Raw genomic sequence first — 17069 nt, forward strand, 5'->3', positions numbered from 1 at the left:
GTGTGTGTGTGTGTGTGTGTGTGTGTAGGTGAATGTGTTGTGTGTGGTGGGTGGAAGTGTATAGTTTGATGTGGTTGCAGTGTGTGTGTGTGTGTGTGTGGGTGGGTGGGTGTGTGTGTGTGGGTGGGTGGGTGGGTGTGTGGGTGGGTGGGTTTGGATGTGGTGTGTGTGTTGGGTGATGGGGAGATGAGGGGTGTATGGTTTGATGTGGTTGCAGTGTGTGGGGGGGGTGAGGGGGGATGTGTTGTATGTGTGGGGGTGTGGGGAGATGGGGAGTGTATGGTTTGGTGTGGTTGCAGTGTGTGTGTGTGTGTGTGTGTGTGTGTGTGTGTGTGTGTGTGTGTGTGTGTGTGTGTGGGGCCAGTGTGTTACCATGGCAACCTCCCCACACCACCACAGTTACATACACAAATTTCCCCACCACCAATTACCGTTAGAGAGTATTGTGTGTGTGTGTGTGTGTGTGTGTGTGTGTGTGTGTGTGTGTGTGTGTAATTCACCGGGCCGGTCAGGATCACTTGATGGTCGCAGACAAACACAGACACACAGACATACAAACTTGCCATGTTTCCACCACCTTCCTTCTGTCATATCCCTTCTTCCTCCTCCCTCCACTTCTTCCCCCCCCCACTCTCTCTCTCTCTCTCTCTCTCTCTCTCTCTCTCGTTTCTTCCATTTCCTTCTTTCCTTTCCATTTCCTTCCTGTCCCCTCCTTCCCTTTCCACCTAAAATCATCATCCTTCCCTCCGCCTCTTCCACTTCCTTGAAAGCGATCATCCTTCATCCCTCCCTCCCTCCTTCTTTTCTTACCTCCTCCTTCCCCGTCCATCCCCTTCTCCCTTCTTCCCCCGTTACCTCCTCCCTCCTTCCCCCTTTACCTCCACCCTTTCCTCCCTCCTTCCTCCATTACCTCCACCCTCCCCTCCCTCTTTCTCCAATTACCTGCTCCCTGCTTCCCCCCTTACTTCTCTCTCTCCCCTCCATCCCTTCTCTCCTCCTCAACTCTTTCGTCCTCCTCCTCCCCCTTCTCGTTCGCTTTCTCAGGCTTTCTAGAACACTCGATATTATAGCCAATATATTTTCACACACACACACACACACACACACACAATTATCTGTTGGATGATGACGATGATTACACCAATATTAACGGCTGTATGATCTCAAACAGGATTATCACTACCACAGTTGTTACCACTAACAGCCATCATAAACACAGTTAACCACTATAATTACCACCACCACCACAACCAACTACCACCATTACCACCACCACAACCAACTACCACCATTACCACCACCACAACCAACTACCACCATTACCACCACCACAACCAACAACCACCATTCTACCGTCACTGCCACCACCATCACCACTACCTCCGTTACCACCACCATCACCAACTAACTCCATTACCTCCACCACCATCACCTTCACCACCACCAACTACCACCATTCGCACCACCACCACCAGCTACCAGTATAACCACCACCATCATCATTACCACCACCAACTACCAGTATAGGGTAACCCACCATCACCACCACCAACTACCGCCATTACCACCCCCACTACCACCATTATCATCATTACCAACACCACCACTATCAACATTATCACCACCACCACCACCACCTTTACTACCAACTGCCACTAGTACCTCCATCACCACCGTTACCTCCACCACCACCACGGACAACCACCACCACCATTACCACTACCAACAACTACCACCATTCCTTCCATCACCACCAATTACCACCCTTACCACCAGCACCACCACCATTACCATCACCACCAACCATAACTACCACCATTACTTTCATCACCACCACCACCACCAACTATCAACATAACGACCATCACCACCAACAACAACTACCAACATAATCACAACAACTTTCACTACTACCACCACCGACAAAAACTAGCACCATTATCATCATTATCACCACTACCAACTCCCACCACCAAAAGTACCGCCATTACCATCACCACCACAACCAGCCACCACCGTAACCATCACCTCCACTACTTACCACCAATATCACCAGGAAAAACACACTGAGATGGTTTGGCCATGTGGATAGGATGGAGAGCGAGAGGCTAACGAGGAGAGTGTGAGTGAGGTGGAGGGGGAGAGAGGGGGGGGGCCAAGCATGAGATGGAGCGATGGAGTGGAGAGGTATATGATAGAGGGGGGGGAGGGTGAGCTGGAAGGAAGGCAGTGAAATGGCGGGGGACAGGGCGACATGGAGGCGATTTGTTTGTGGCCACCACAAACTGGCAATAGACAGATAGGTAGATCACCATCACCACCAGCTACCACCATTACCATTACCATCACCACCAACAACTACCACCATTACCTAAACTCCATCGTTCCTGCATGGATTACTTAGTGCTGGGTATGTTTCATTAACGCGCGCACATACACATACTGCAACTAAGTAGGTAAAAACACAGACACACATTCATGACAGTCTGCTTCACTGATGATTTATTGTGCTTGATAAGGTTATATTAACACACACACACACACACACAGCCTCATTCCCAGCCTCTTAATACCTCTGTTTCTTTAACTTTTTCCTCCCTAATTCTTTCCATGATACCTCCCCTCTTTTTCGCTCACCTCCTTGTGCTTCCCTCCCTCTTCTCACTTTCTTACCTCCCTAGCTATCCCCTCTTACCTTTTTCCCTCTCCCTCTCCCCTCTCTGTCCCTCGTATCTCCTCTCCTCTCCTCTCTCTTTTTCCTACCTCCCTCCCTCTTTTCTCTTTAATTCCTGCTTCCCTAACTTTTCTCTCACCTTCTTATCTCTTTCCCTCTTTTTTTTCCTCTTGCCTTACTACATGCTTAAGTTTTTCTCCTTCCCGATTCCCTCCCTCTCATTCTTACTTCCCTCTGTTGTTGTTTTCTCAAAAAAGAGGCCATAGTCCAACATTGTGCCTTGGAGAGAAAACGAAGAAGAAAAAAAATCCAGCCACCTCTTGGGACTGAACACATGGAAGGTTGTTACTCTGATTGGAGCACTGAACCCCAGGTGTCTTGAAAGTAAAACCTCATAAAATGCAGGACAGAAAGCAATTTATTGTTCATATGTTTTGCTAATTTGTACCCTGTGTAACATACAATTAATCCATGTGTAAATTGCCCACTCAAAACATCATCTACATTTATTGAATTTGCAACATAACCATCAATGCATATCAATATCTACAAGGTTTTGCCAGTTTTTATTTCATTCTTGCTCCCTCCAGATGATTTGTTACAGTTTGGAGAGATCATGTAGTGTGACAGGTTCAGAAGCAATCTCCATTAGCCCTTTTATAACCTGACTGCTCTACCAAAGCTGAATAAAATGTTTTGAAGGCAGCAACAATAAATGTTATCAGATTGCACAGGTGTTGATAGAGGAAAGGCAAGAGAAGGTGTGGCGTTGTTAGTGAGTCCGGAAGTACAGCAGTGTGTGATTGAATGGAAGGAGGTGTCATCGAGACTGATGTGGGTGAAAGAGAAATTTCAAAGTGAGTTGTGGGTGTTTGTGAGTGCATATGGGCCTGGTAGTGAAAGGGATGAAGAAGAGAGGGAGTCATTCTGGAATGATGTTGATGAGTGTCTGCAGAGTTTTGGAGCAAATGTGAATGTGGTAATGATGGGAGATCTGAATGCTTTAGTCGGAAATGTAGTAGTTGAAGGTGTAGTTGGTATGCATGGTGTGCCTGGAAGAAATGAAAATGGGGAACGAATGATAGCGATGTGTGCTGAGCGAGAGATGGTGATTGGAAATACGTTGTTTGAGAAGAAAGATATTTATAAGTATACATGGGTGAGACAGGAGGGTGGAAAGGTTGTTGATAGAGCTTTTATGGACTATGTGGTTGTGTCCAGGAATGTAATAGGAAGATTGTTGGATGTGAGAGTTCTGAGAGGGGAGGGTGGAGGTATGTCTGACCACTACCTTGTGGAGGGAAAGTTAAGAGTGGGTAGGAGATGGGTGAGAGCTGGGAGGGTTAGGTGTGGCAGGGAGGTTTTGAAAGTGAATGAGTTGGATAAAAGAGAGAAAAAGATAGAGTATCAGGAGAAATTGAAAGATGAGTGGAACGCAGTGAAAGATCAGGAAAATGGCAGTGTGGAGGAGGAATGGCAGTTGTTTAAGAGCGCTGTGGTGGGGCATGCAGAAGTGTGTGGTGTGAGACGTGTGGGTGGTGGTGTAAGAAAAGGAAGTGAATGGTGGTGCGAGGAAGTAAGTATGGCTGTGGCTGAGAAGAGACGTGTATATGAAGTGTGGCTGCAGAGGAAGGATGAGATGTCATATGAAAGGTATAAGGAAAAGAGGAATAGGGCGAGAAGGCTGTGCGTGATGCTAAAATGGCAGCAGATGAGAGGTGGGGTAGGAGGCTGACAGAGAATTTTCAACAGAATAAGAAAATGTTTTGGAAGGAGGTGAAAAGGGTGCGAAAGGGAGAGTCTGGGAAGGAAGAACGAGTAAAAGCAGAGGATGGAAGGATGTTAACTGAGATGGATGCAGTAAGGAAGAGGTGGGCAGAGTATTTTGAAAGATTGTTAAATGTAGAGGAGGAAAGGGTGGCTGAGATTGTGGCGGATGGAAGGGTGCAAGGAATAAATGTGCTGGGAGAGTTGAGAGTTGAATGATTCTTTGATCACGAAGGAGGAAGTGGAGAAGGCAGTAAAGGAGATGAAAACAGGGAAAGCTGCAGGTATGGATGGGTGTGCTGTGGAATGCCTGAAGGATGATGGAGTGACTATTGTTGACTGGTTAGTAAGATTGTTGAATGTGTGCTTTGTGAAAGGTATGGTGCCAATTGACTGGACAAGTGCTTGTGTGGTCTTGTTGTATAAAGGCAAGAGTGATAAGTATGAATGTACTAGCTTTACGGGTATAAGTCTGTTGAGTGTTGTAGGTAAGGTGTATGGTAGAGTGTTAATTATGAGAGTTAGAGAGGGTACAGAGGGAGTGATTGGTGATGAGCAGTGTGGCTTTAGGAGAGGGAAGGGATGCGTGGATCAGGTGTTTGCTGTGAGACAGGTGTGTGAAAAGTATTTAGCGAAAGACAAGGATGTGTTTTGGGCATTTATGGATTTAGAGAAAGCGTATGATAGAATTGATAGGGAGGCTTTGTGGACTGTTTTAAGATTGTATGGACTTGATGGTAGGTTATCAAAAGGGGTGAAAAGTTTTTATGTAATAGTAGAGCGTGTGTAAGAGTGGGAAATACTGTGAGCGATTGGTTTCCCGTGAGAGAAGGGTTGCAACAGGGATGTGTGAGGTCGTCTTGGTTGTTTAACATTTACATGGATGGTGTTGTAAGGGAGGTGAATGCAAGAGTTTTAGGTGGAGGTCTGAGTCTGGTGAATGTTGATGGTGGAGAGTGGAATCTGAAGCAGCTGCTGTTTGCAGATGATACTGCACTGGTGGCTGATTCAGAGGAGAGATTGAGACAGTTGGTAGAGGAGTTTGGAAGGGTGTGTGAAAGGAGGAAATTGAAAGTAAATGAGAATAAGAGTAAAGTGATGAAGTGTACGAGGTTGGTAGATGGTAGAGGGATGAATATAGTTTTGAATGGCGAGTTGCTTGAGGAGGTAGAGTGTTTTAAGTATCTAGGGTCACATGTTGCTGTGGATGGAAGAATAGATGCAGAAGTGAAGTTTAGAATAAATGAAGTAGGAAAGGTGCTGGGAGGAATGAAAAAAGTGTTTAGATGTCGTTCACTTAGAATGGATGTAAAGAGAAGGCTGTATGAGGGTGTTGTGGTACCAACTGGGTTATATGGGGCTGAAACACGGAATATAGGTGTAGCAGAGAGGAAAAGTTTGAATGTAATGGAGATGAGGTGTCTGAGGAGTATGTGTGGAGTGACGCGTATGGATCGGGTGCGAAATGATGAAATGAGAAGGAGAACTGGAGTTGTTCGGAAGATGGTTGGTAGAGTTGAGCAGAGGGTGTTGCGATGGTTTGGGTATATGGAGAGAATGGATAATGAGCGATTGGTGAAAAAGATAACTAGATCTGATGTGAGAGGTGTAAGGGTGAGAGGAAGACCACGAATAGGATGGATGGACAGTGTGAAGAGAGCGCTGGATGCGAGAGGGATGTCTGTTGAGCAAGGATGAGTGGCTGTGCGTGACAGAAATAAATGGAGAGAAATTGTGAATGAATAAGTGATGACGCAGCCCTGAGGGGATATTCTCCCGCATTTGGTCTGATCAGCTAGTCAGGTCAGGTGAGGATAAGGGGATGGGTCTGTTATGATGTGGCAGGGGTAAACCAGTTCTGCTGTCGGGCCCTGCTGCGGATGTCACTGATTGTATTGCGCAGTTGACTCTTGTGCGGTGTGGTGCGGTGATAATCTGTCTGTTCTCCCCTTTGGGGCTAAGATGCGAATGAATGTGTTTGAATGGATGAGTAAATGGGGAGTGTGTCGTCCTGTCTCGGCCACCTCCCTTTCCTTGGGGGAAGCAGCCTAGGTATATAGATAGATAGATAGATTGCACAGGTTAATTAACAAGCTGATGCTTTGTCCAGATAACATGTAAATATAAATATCTTCAACAGTAATCCAAGTAAACATGCCTTTATAAGTCTTAGAAAAATACAACTTTGAAAAACATGCCATACAAAAGAAATATTATTATACATATTCACTTATCACTAAAACATGATCATTGCTAGTTACTAGTGTAGAAATATTATACCTATTTACTGAAGTTGTTTAACTGGGAAGCTCAAACAGTTACAGGACTATTTAGACCCTCCACAGATATTCACACATTAAGAGGGCCCAAGCTGGGGCAAAACTGTTGTATCATTATTATCTCTCTCACCTTTTTACCACCTAACAATGAGACATTAGGGAAACAAAGCATGAAAGAAGAACTATCAGCAGCATGTCAGGTATTATGGACAATGCAATCATTCACACATCATTCAGTCTCCTGGAACCTGACTTCACCACACAGGACTACATGGTAGGTGGTGATGACCATCATCCACTCAGTTGATGCAGAGCTGCCTACTTCTTCCTTCATCTTTATTTCATTTTTCCCTTCTTTCCTGTCACTTTTACTCTTCTTTCTACTTCAGATGGTTCTAAACTGTGTGACAATTCTAATGGTTTCCTGCAACCAGGAAACCTACTATAGTGCCCATGTTACTTGGGAGAAACACAAACACAGTGTCAATCCAGGAACCAAATCTCCACACTCTTCCCCATGCCTCACTGTGGTAGGTTCACTGCAGGGGATGGCCTTGCAGGGGCAATTGTTGGCCTGCAGTTGATTTATCTGCTCAGCCAAACAGACTGGGGTTCCACAACAACAACAACCACAGAAGCCTAGTCATTTGCACACTTTTTTGGTATTTTTTCATGCCAAAAAGGTGGAATATATATGGTTGAAAAAAAATAAATAAATAAAATGCATGTGTGAGAAAACAAGGTATGGAAGTTGACAAGACTTAGAACTAACAGGAGACTGAGATGCTCGGATGAACTATTTACAAGCTTGACAATGGTTTGGCACCCTGTTTTTAACATGACAGTTGATGGATGAACTGTATCTGCTAGGTAATACAAGCCTTATCTATAGGGAAAAGTACTAAAGCAAAATGTGTGTGGATGATATGGTCTATTATGTGGTCAGGATTTTGTGGACCTGAATGGTGAGTGAGTAAATGGATAATTTTACTTAGCATGCTGTTTAACAGTTTTCCCTCATTTTTCTCTTTCCTTGCTTCATGTACCCTACCTGACTCCACTCTTAACTAGAAAAAGTGGTTAGGATATGGTGATCAGCTTTTTTATAGATACAACTGCTAGATAAAGTCATTTTACCAAATATCAGCTTTTAAAAAAATGTGCCCAACCCCCTGTTACATCACTGCACATAATTCATCCAACCAAACTCCCTAATCTCATCAACTTCCATGCCTCAGTTTCTTACACAAACATTTACTATATCCATCCACTTTCTTCTTAACTTACCATTCCTCCTCCCACTCTCAAACTTAATCACATACCCTTTACACCAGGTGAGGGACACCTTCACATGGAAGCACCAATGAAGACTATAAAAAAGTTCCCCAATACCCTCCCTCTCCCCTCAAAAGAAGGTAGTGAAGGGCATATTTAGCCTGCACTCTACCACATTTATGTCCAGTTATGGCTGGACCCACAACATGAACCTTGACAATAAACATACTGTAATATTGACATAATGGGTACAGTTCTCCCACCTAAGCAATTCATATCACTGTGCGATCAACAAACTACCAAAATCTATTTGCTGTCTAACTTAGCACCAAACTTGTACAACACTCAGTGGCAGATCCAGCATATTGTAAAGGAATGAGGGGAGGGGGGGATTCAGTTTTGTTTTTTCTTCAACTCAAAGAAAACAAGGCATAATTCATACAAGAATGTACTAAAAACATATCCTGCTTATTCCTTTCAATGTCCCTTTACTTACTACAGAACTATGTGATGCCTGTTTGTACAAACAAGTGACAAAGCTTTTTCACCTTCAGTTTGGTTGGAAAATGTCAAAAATAGTTCATTCATTCATTCATTCATCATCCAATCCTACGTTTCCCCATGAGAAGCGTAGGAGCCCGGGGCTAGGCATGTTGGTCCCGGCATTTGAGATGAAAGTGACCCGCCTCACTCATCCTAGTGGCATTACGTGAGCAATAAACCCCAACCATCCCTTAGATTTAAACCTGCACAGGCTCAATCCAATTGGAGAGCCTTAATTACCCACTAAACCACCAGGTGCCTTAAGGTAGTTACAGTATATGGTTACTACCCAGCATAGTCAATAGTCTCCAGGTGTACAGGAAACCATTTAGCTTGTCACTCAGTGTAGAGTTACCCACAGGCAGAAGGAAGAGGAAATAATGAAGGAAGGAAAGACAGAAGAGGGAGTGTAAAGTTACCTGTAGGCAGAAAGACAAGGAAAGAATGAAGGAAAGAAAGACAGAGAGAATGGAAGGAAAGAAGGATGGAGGAGAGGAAATGGCAGACATCTGAGAGCAGCACTACATCAAATAGAAAAGAAACAAAAAAAAAACTTTATCTGTTTTCTTAACCTCTTGAATCTAGTTATGTATAGTAACTGTTCTTGCAACCTCCACGCAACTTTACTCATTTTAGAACAGACCTTTTGTGAAGGTCAGTAAAAGCTTTATCTATATGTACCTCATAAAGTGAATAAAATCATATGGGTATCACAAGAATGAAATACACAATGTCACCAGAGTGATGAGGTTAATGCAGGTTATTTGTTAACTGTTTGTACTAATTTATGACAATGCACTTCCCTTCTAGCAACCTGGAAAAATATATCATCTCAACCTATTATTCCCCTCTATGGGTAAAGGGGGGAGGGGGGGAATAGGGAGTACAGCCTCCAAGGATTCTCTGTTTGGATCTGCCACTGATATGTTTCTGAATCAAACTTCGCTGACTACCCTAATTGATACAATTTTCAGGCAGCAAAAAAAAAATTTCATCACAATTTAGTCAGCTGTCCCTAATTCCAATTACTATATTGGCAATCCTCATTATATGTCAGGGATGTGTTTAAAAATTATTAAAATTTTCTTCTATATACCTGGTGCTATTAACAGGAGGAAAATCAACTACAAAGAAAGCAATGACACATTAACAAGCAAATTTTATGTAATTCACCTGTAAGCCAAGAAACCATTTACAGCGCTGGGTGGTAGCCATATAACCATACGTTCTCCCTACGTGTCAACAAGTGGGTTGGTGGAGGGTTAGTGTCCCTCCCCTTAAAACAAATAACTCAAAGTCAAATGGCCACCCCTTGCGGGATTGTGGCGTCTGGGAATAGATAGATAAATAGACTATGAACTTTACAGTTACATAATGTTGAAGAGGCAAGTTATAATGAGGACTGACTGAATAGGCAATATATGACTACTCTCAATGAACCACTTATAATTATCCCAACCCAACATTATATATATAGATAGATAGACAGATAGATAGATAGGTACCATACTTCAGAATTTACAAAAGCACAGCAGATAACAAAAGTCAGCTTAGGTAGGTCAAGTGAAGCTTGCAATATACACTGGGGTTTATATAAAATGTCAAATAATTCTACCTCATGATATGCTCAAATAAGAGGCAGTTGGGATGAAAAGTATATTATAGATGGAATGAGCAATGATTGAACATCTGAAAAATATAGTATGCACTTTGGTGCTACAAAGTGAATGAAAGGAACACAGGTAATACAGTACAGTCATATGGACAGAATCCTGGAAAATATCGGTGATATGTGAACTGTAGTTCCCTTCTTAGTTCTTACCTCTCACATTACCACTGTCTTTCCAACATGGAAACCATTTTCAGGTTTTGGTGTCCACTATACTTTTATATTCAGTGACTGCATGGCTGACTGCTGATTTCATGAAGCAGTCAAAATGTCTGCACTCCACCAACCAGCTCACTAAGCACTCCACAAAACTCAAGATACTGCTAGTTGGTGTTAAGGGAGGCACAACATAAGGACCACTCTGAGGAGTGAGAAGGTCCTGTAGGTTAGTTAAATGGTGAAGTTAGCAGAGGAAGAGTTCCATTTAAATAGAAAAGAAAGAAAGAAAGAAAAAAAAAAGGTTGGCTAAGTTACAACAGAGAGTTAGGAAGGCAATACCAACTTGTTCAGAGAAAATAACAGAAGTGGAGAGCTTACTTTTTTCTTTTTTTTTCCCCCTCTAATAACCATCCCCTGGGGGTTGCCAAAACATCAGCAACATAGAAAGACCGACAAATAAATGATATTCTTAACAAATGTAATAACATTCAACTAACTGCCAATAATGTATACCTTTTACAACATCTATGATTAAATTAAGTCCTGATCATGTTACGAAGGATTTCCAAAACATCAGCTTTTTCCTACAGCCAGTACTGTAACTCTGAGGAAATTTGTAACCAGCATCAAAGGCAGTAACAGTACTACAATAAGCACTGTTTCCATAACTGGCTGTGAGTTAAACTGAAAAAAAAAAAAAATAATAATAAAAAATAAATACCAGTGAGGATGTACTGGATACTACTCCATGAATGACCAATGAACAATAGTTTCTATGCAAAAAGTGGCATGCACTTCTGTAATATGCTATGGGACACAGTTAAATGCATAAAGTGCTGTACTCTTCCAAAAAATAAACATAATATACATCATTCAGTAATTACAGTATTATGTATGTACTGTATATATTTAAATATATCAACAAAAACTTGCAACAACATACCATACAGTAATTCAAGGATAATGCAAATATGGCTACAAAACCAGGAGTACATCTTGTAACTAAAAAATTATATATATATATATATATATATATATATATATATATACACTCACTTGATGTAGTGCAGCCCTTGGGTAACTGCCCTTTCCTCTCTTCCATCCTTCCTTCCTTCCTCTTGTGTTTTTATTTCCTTCATCCTTTCCTCTTCCTTCTGCCTACACTCTCTCTTCTTTCTTTCCTTCATTCTTTCCTCCTCTTCTGCCAATGGGTGACTCTACACTGAGTGACAAGCCAAATGGTTTCCTGTACACCAGGAAACCATTTACTATGCTGTATGGTAACCATATAACCATATTATGGCACCTGGTGGTTTAGTGGGCAATTAAGGCACTCCAATTGGACTGGGCCTGTGCAGGTTTCTATCCAAGGGATGGTTGAGGTTTGTTGCTCATGTAATGCCACTCAGGGATGAGAGAGGCTGGTCACTCTCACCTTAAATGTCAGGACCCCCGGGCTCTTACACTCCTCATGGGGCAACTCAGGATTAGATGATGACGATATATATATATATATATATATATATATATATATATATATATATATTCATTCATCATCCAATCCTACATTGCCCCATGAAGAGCGTAGGAGCCCGGGGTTAGGCAAGTTGGTTCAGACATTTAAGATGAGAGTGACCAGCCTCACTCACCCTTGTGTGGCATTACATGAGCAATAAACCTCAACCACTCCTTGGATATAAACCTGCACCAGCTCAATCTGACTGCAGCACCTTAATTACCAATTAAACCACCAGGTGCCATAAATTTGGTTATATGGTCACTACTCAGCGAAGTAAATGGTTTCCTGGTGTGCAGGAAACCATTTAGCTTGTCACTCAGTATAGTCACCCATAGACAGATGGAGGAGGGAAGTATGAAGGAAAGAAAGACAGAAGAGGAAGGCAGGAAGAAGGAAGGAAGAGAGGAAACGGCAGACACTCAAGAGCAGCACAACATCGAGTGAGGGCATGGTAAGTGCCCCCATGACGAAAAACAAAACAAAACATCATCATAATTTGGCATGGAAAAATCTAAATATGGCTGAAAGTTACTATACCAACCCAACACCATGCCAAACTAATAAGCTACAAAATTCAGGAATTTTGTAAATCAGGAAGAAATCATGCAAATTAGGAATGTCTTGTACCTACAGAACTGATGACTACAACTGGCGTGAGCTGCATAAATCAGGAACAAGTCTTGTACTGTATATCCAGAATAGACTAAATCAGGAATAAATCTTGTTACTCAAACTGGCAACCGCATTACAGATGGAGCTATGGAAATCAAAATAAATCTTGTAAATGAAGAATAACCAGAAAATCTTGTAAACAGTACTAGGATTAATCTTTTAAATTAAGAATGAGTCTTGCATCTCAAAACTGACAACTGCAATTCTCTTCACTCTAACTTGGCCTAAAACTGCCATCTCACCATAATATGATGATCTGTAACAGCAGATTATCCAGGAACACTACGACTTCATACCAGTCACAGAAGAGGAAAGCTATGGGAAGAATGTAGAGCCAGAGCACTGTCTTTTTTTGCCCCTGAGCTATGTGAATTAAGATTCAAAAATATAAAAGTCTGGGCCTAGCTAACCCCTTCTTTACCAAAAATGTGTTTTAATGTACCTAGATACATCACTTGCAACACTTGTGAGATACCGGAACCGCGACTGAGGTTCGCAGGTACTCCCGCTAATGAATGGCAGCATATGGGCCTCAGGGTAGCCCGGAAAGGCTGTTTCTGAGGACCTCATGACAGCAACAGCTCTATGTCTTGACAACAAAAACTGAGACGAAGTTCAAACGAATTCTGACATCATATGTCATGACCGACTTGTGCTTTCTCCAAAGGCTTCCTCACTCGCCTATGATGCAACCTCTTTTAGACCAACCATTATTTTACTTATAATTTCTACTACAGATATTGTACTACATCTTCCGCAGACATTCAGCAACAATTATACCCCTCGGCCTGCTGAGAGAGCCAGTTACCACACACTTGACCACGAGAGAGGTTGTCCAGGATATTTTTCTCTCATGGTGTCTCTGGCACCAACAGTGATGAGTTTATTCCTCATGATGCTAGTGATTTAGATGTATCACATGATGATGCACCAGTGTCTGATGTGTCAGCAGATGACAGTGATGTGACTATGATCCCGAAAATGATAGTGAGGTTGATGTGAATGAGGAGGAGGAGGAGGATATTAGTGGCGAGCTTAGTGATGCCACGCTCTCATCAACAAGTGGTTTAAGGTCGCCATCACTGTCACGTGTCCACACGCTTCACGCTTCTGTCTGATCAATATGGAGATGCTAGACCTAACGTTCTGCCTAGCATGGAAGTGCATTTTGTGGATGTGCATCCAGGAATAGCTGAACATTTTGCATCACATTCAATGGCTGCACTTAATAGTTTCTAATTTACTGACATCATTAGACCATTATTTATCACCCAGAATCAACACAACTTACAAAGTAAAAAAATATGCCATTCATCTGTGCATGACATTTTTTTCAAGCCAAAATGTACAGTAGTTACCTGGGTAACAGTACTTTAGCATAAGATATGTAAACTTATATAATGAGTTATTTTTATCATAATCTTTTTTACAACAGTAACATCATGTTGGGTTTATGTGATCATCGGTATACTGTACAAACAAACAACAAAGAGTGAAGAGTTTGGAAATGGGAATAAACCATACACTATCCCTCAGTATGGGGTGTGAACATAGTGTTTACGTTGAAGGGGGGGGGGGTCGGCAAAGAAGGGGTTAAGATGAAAAAAATATGACATAAGCTGCAAAACGTAAGGTAACAGAAATACACCTACTGGTGAAGTATGCTGCTAAGGAATGAAAAAATGGGCCAAGTTAAAGTGACAAAACTACAGCATATGTGATCAGTCAAAGAGGAACACAGAGTCAAGGGCTCCCAGTCCAGCGGCCACCCCTCCTTCGTTGACAGAGGACAGCTTCGTGCGCAACATGTGGCCAGAGTAGCTGCTTTCGAAGATCTCAGAAGAAGTTCTGTAAATTAAGAAGGTATGCTAACTCACTCTGACTCTGAGAGATACTGTCATAAGAGTGAAGTGTGGCTGCATGCTTAGTAACTGGCAATGGAATCATCACTCCTAGTAACTGGCAATGGAATCATCACTCCTAGGCAGGAAACACAGTCCACAAGTAAACAGTCAAAAGCCTAGCTTATACTCACTTAATTTTCATCATCATCATCATTTAATCCTGTGTTGCCCCATGAGAGACATAAGAGCCCGGGGCAAGGCAAGTTGGTCCTGACATTTGAGATGAGAGTGACCCACCTCACTCATCCCTCACTGGCATTATGTGAGCAATAAACCCCAACCATTCCTTGGATTTAAACCTGCACAGGCTCAATCCGATTGGAGAGCCTTAATTACCCACTAAACCACCAGGCACCACAAGTTGGTTAAGGTACATGGTTGCTACCCAGCATAGCAAATAGTCTCCTGGTGTATGGGAAACCATTTGGCTCTCCTTCGTCTTCACTCAACAACACAGTATCATCTGCAAACAACAGTACAGGGAGTTTCCAAACACTACCCTCTCTCACCAGGGCCACTCCAACATCCACTACCCTACCTTGTACCTCTTTTATTACCCCATCCATGTACAGATTGAACAACCATGGAGACATGACAAATCCCTGTTTCAACCCAACCTTCAAAGAGAAAAATTCACTCAGTTCACCATCCATACGGCACACGCACTGCAGCCTTAGTACCATCATACATACTCTTCACAGCATTCAACAACTTCCCATCTACTCCATATATTCTTAATAATTTCCACAATCCTTGTCTATCCACCGGTCATATGCTTTCTCCAAATCCATGAAAGCTGCATACAACTTCTTTCCCTTCTCTAGAAACTTTTCCACTAAAGATCTAAGAATGAATATCTGATCTACACAACCTCTTCCCTTCCTAAAGCCTCCCTGTTCTTCTCCAACTAATTAATCTGTTCTTTCTCTAACTCTGTCAATAAGTACCTACCATACACTTTTCCTATTATACTAGGAAGACAGATGCCCCTATGATTACCACACACTTCTTTTTCCCCCTTTTCCTTTGTAAAAGGGAATAATTATACCTGACTTCCAATCCTCCGGGACTCTACCTTCCTCCCATGCCAATCTGCACATTTTCCACATCCATTCTACTACTATCTCTCCCCCATTCTTCAGCATTTCCCCACCCACTCCATCAATTCCTGGGGCTTTCCCCAATTTACCTTTCTTCATTGCTTCCACAACTTCTATCCTACTGATTTCTTCCTGTCTTCTCACCTCCCTCCTTCTCCCAGCCATTCCCCAGCCACTTATACTCACATTACTTCTATCCTCTATGTTCAACAATTCCTTAAAGGGCTCTATCCATCTGGTCACTTTTTCTCCCTTCTCCACTAGTAATCTACCATTTTTATCTTTCACTCCCCTGCTAACTTCACTTCCACCCTGTCTTACTCTTTTCACCTCTTTCCAGAACATTTTCTTACAGTTCCTCCACTTTACACTCAAGTTCCTTCCAAATTCCTCATCTGCTCTCTTCTTACTCTCTCTTACTAATCTTTTCACCTCTCTCTTTCATTCTACATATAACTCTCTCTTCCACCTCTCAACTTCTTCCATGCCCCTATTTCTCATCCATTCATTGTATGCTTTCTTCTTTTGTGCCACAGCCCGTCTCACCTCTTCATTCCACCACGCTGTTCCTTGCACACTCCTCCGTCTTCTCTTCATCCCACACACCACATCACATGCTGCACATATTTCTTCTGTAAATATCCTGCACATACCTTCCACGTCCCCAATCTGCTCCAATTCATATTTGCCCAATCGTTCCTCCACTTTTCTCTTATACTCTGCCTTTTCCTCATCCTCTTGTAACCTTTCCACTCTTGTTACAAATACTCCTTCTTCCTGTCCTTCCTTTCTTCTATTTCTCCATCCTAATTGGATCTTGATTCTGGCCATCACCAAGTAGTGGTCAGAAAGTCCACTCCCCCAACGTCTATAAGCTCTTGCATCCATTATACATTTTTGCATCCACACACAGATAATCAATCATTGCCTTCCTTTCATTCAGTTCACCACTCACCCTTCTCATCACTCGCCATGTATACCTGTGGATCATTTTGTGCCTGAAGAGGGTATTGGCTATAACCAACCCCCTCCCAGCACAAATGTCCACTACCGCACTGCCATTCTCATCTATTTCAGCAGGCACACCCCACTCACCAACTATTCCATCCACCTTCACATTCCCTACTTTACCATTCATATCACCGATCAAAAATACTCTCTCATTCCTTCCAAACTTTTCCATGCACACTTCCACATTTGTCCAGAACTCTTCTCTCACTCTGCTTCCACGATCTTGTGTTAGCGCATGCACACACAATCACCCACATTTGTGTTCCAACTTTCAATCTTACCCACACAATCCTTGACCCAACTGATCCATACTCTCTTATGCTCTTCTTCCATCTTTTACCCACAACTATACATACTCCTTCTTTTGCCCTCTCATTCTCACCTACTCCTGCACATATACCCCATCCATACTCCCATTCTCTCACACTCTCATCTTTCCATTTCGTTTTAGTTATTCCGCATACATCAACTTTCGCACCCTCAAGCACCTGGACAAT

At 42.5% G+C, this 17069-nt stretch overlaps 1 protein-coding gene across 1 annotated transcript in view; it reads right to left on the reverse strand.

Annotated features, from left to right (window-relative positions):
• Nucleotides 1–14278: 14278 nt before the first annotated feature.
• The window catches only part of LOC145405075 (glutathione synthetase-like), a 68616-nt gene continuing 65825 nt past the window's right edge, over nt 14279–17069 (reverse strand). Inside the window, exon 13 of the mRNA XM_080276585.1 lies at nt 14279–14405. Within this exon, the coding sequence (XP_080132711.1) occupies nt 14279–14405 (127 nt within the window). The remainder of the gene's footprint in view (nt 14406–17069) is intronic.

This window comes from Coenobita brevimanus, chromosome 7, assembly GCF_032717465.1.
Source record: "Coenobita brevimanus isolate Jiangsu-jjx chromosome 7, ASM3271746v2, whole genome shotgun sequence".
Lineage (NCBI taxonomy): Eukaryota > Metazoa > Arthropoda > Malacostraca > Decapoda > Coenobitidae > Coenobita > Coenobita brevimanus.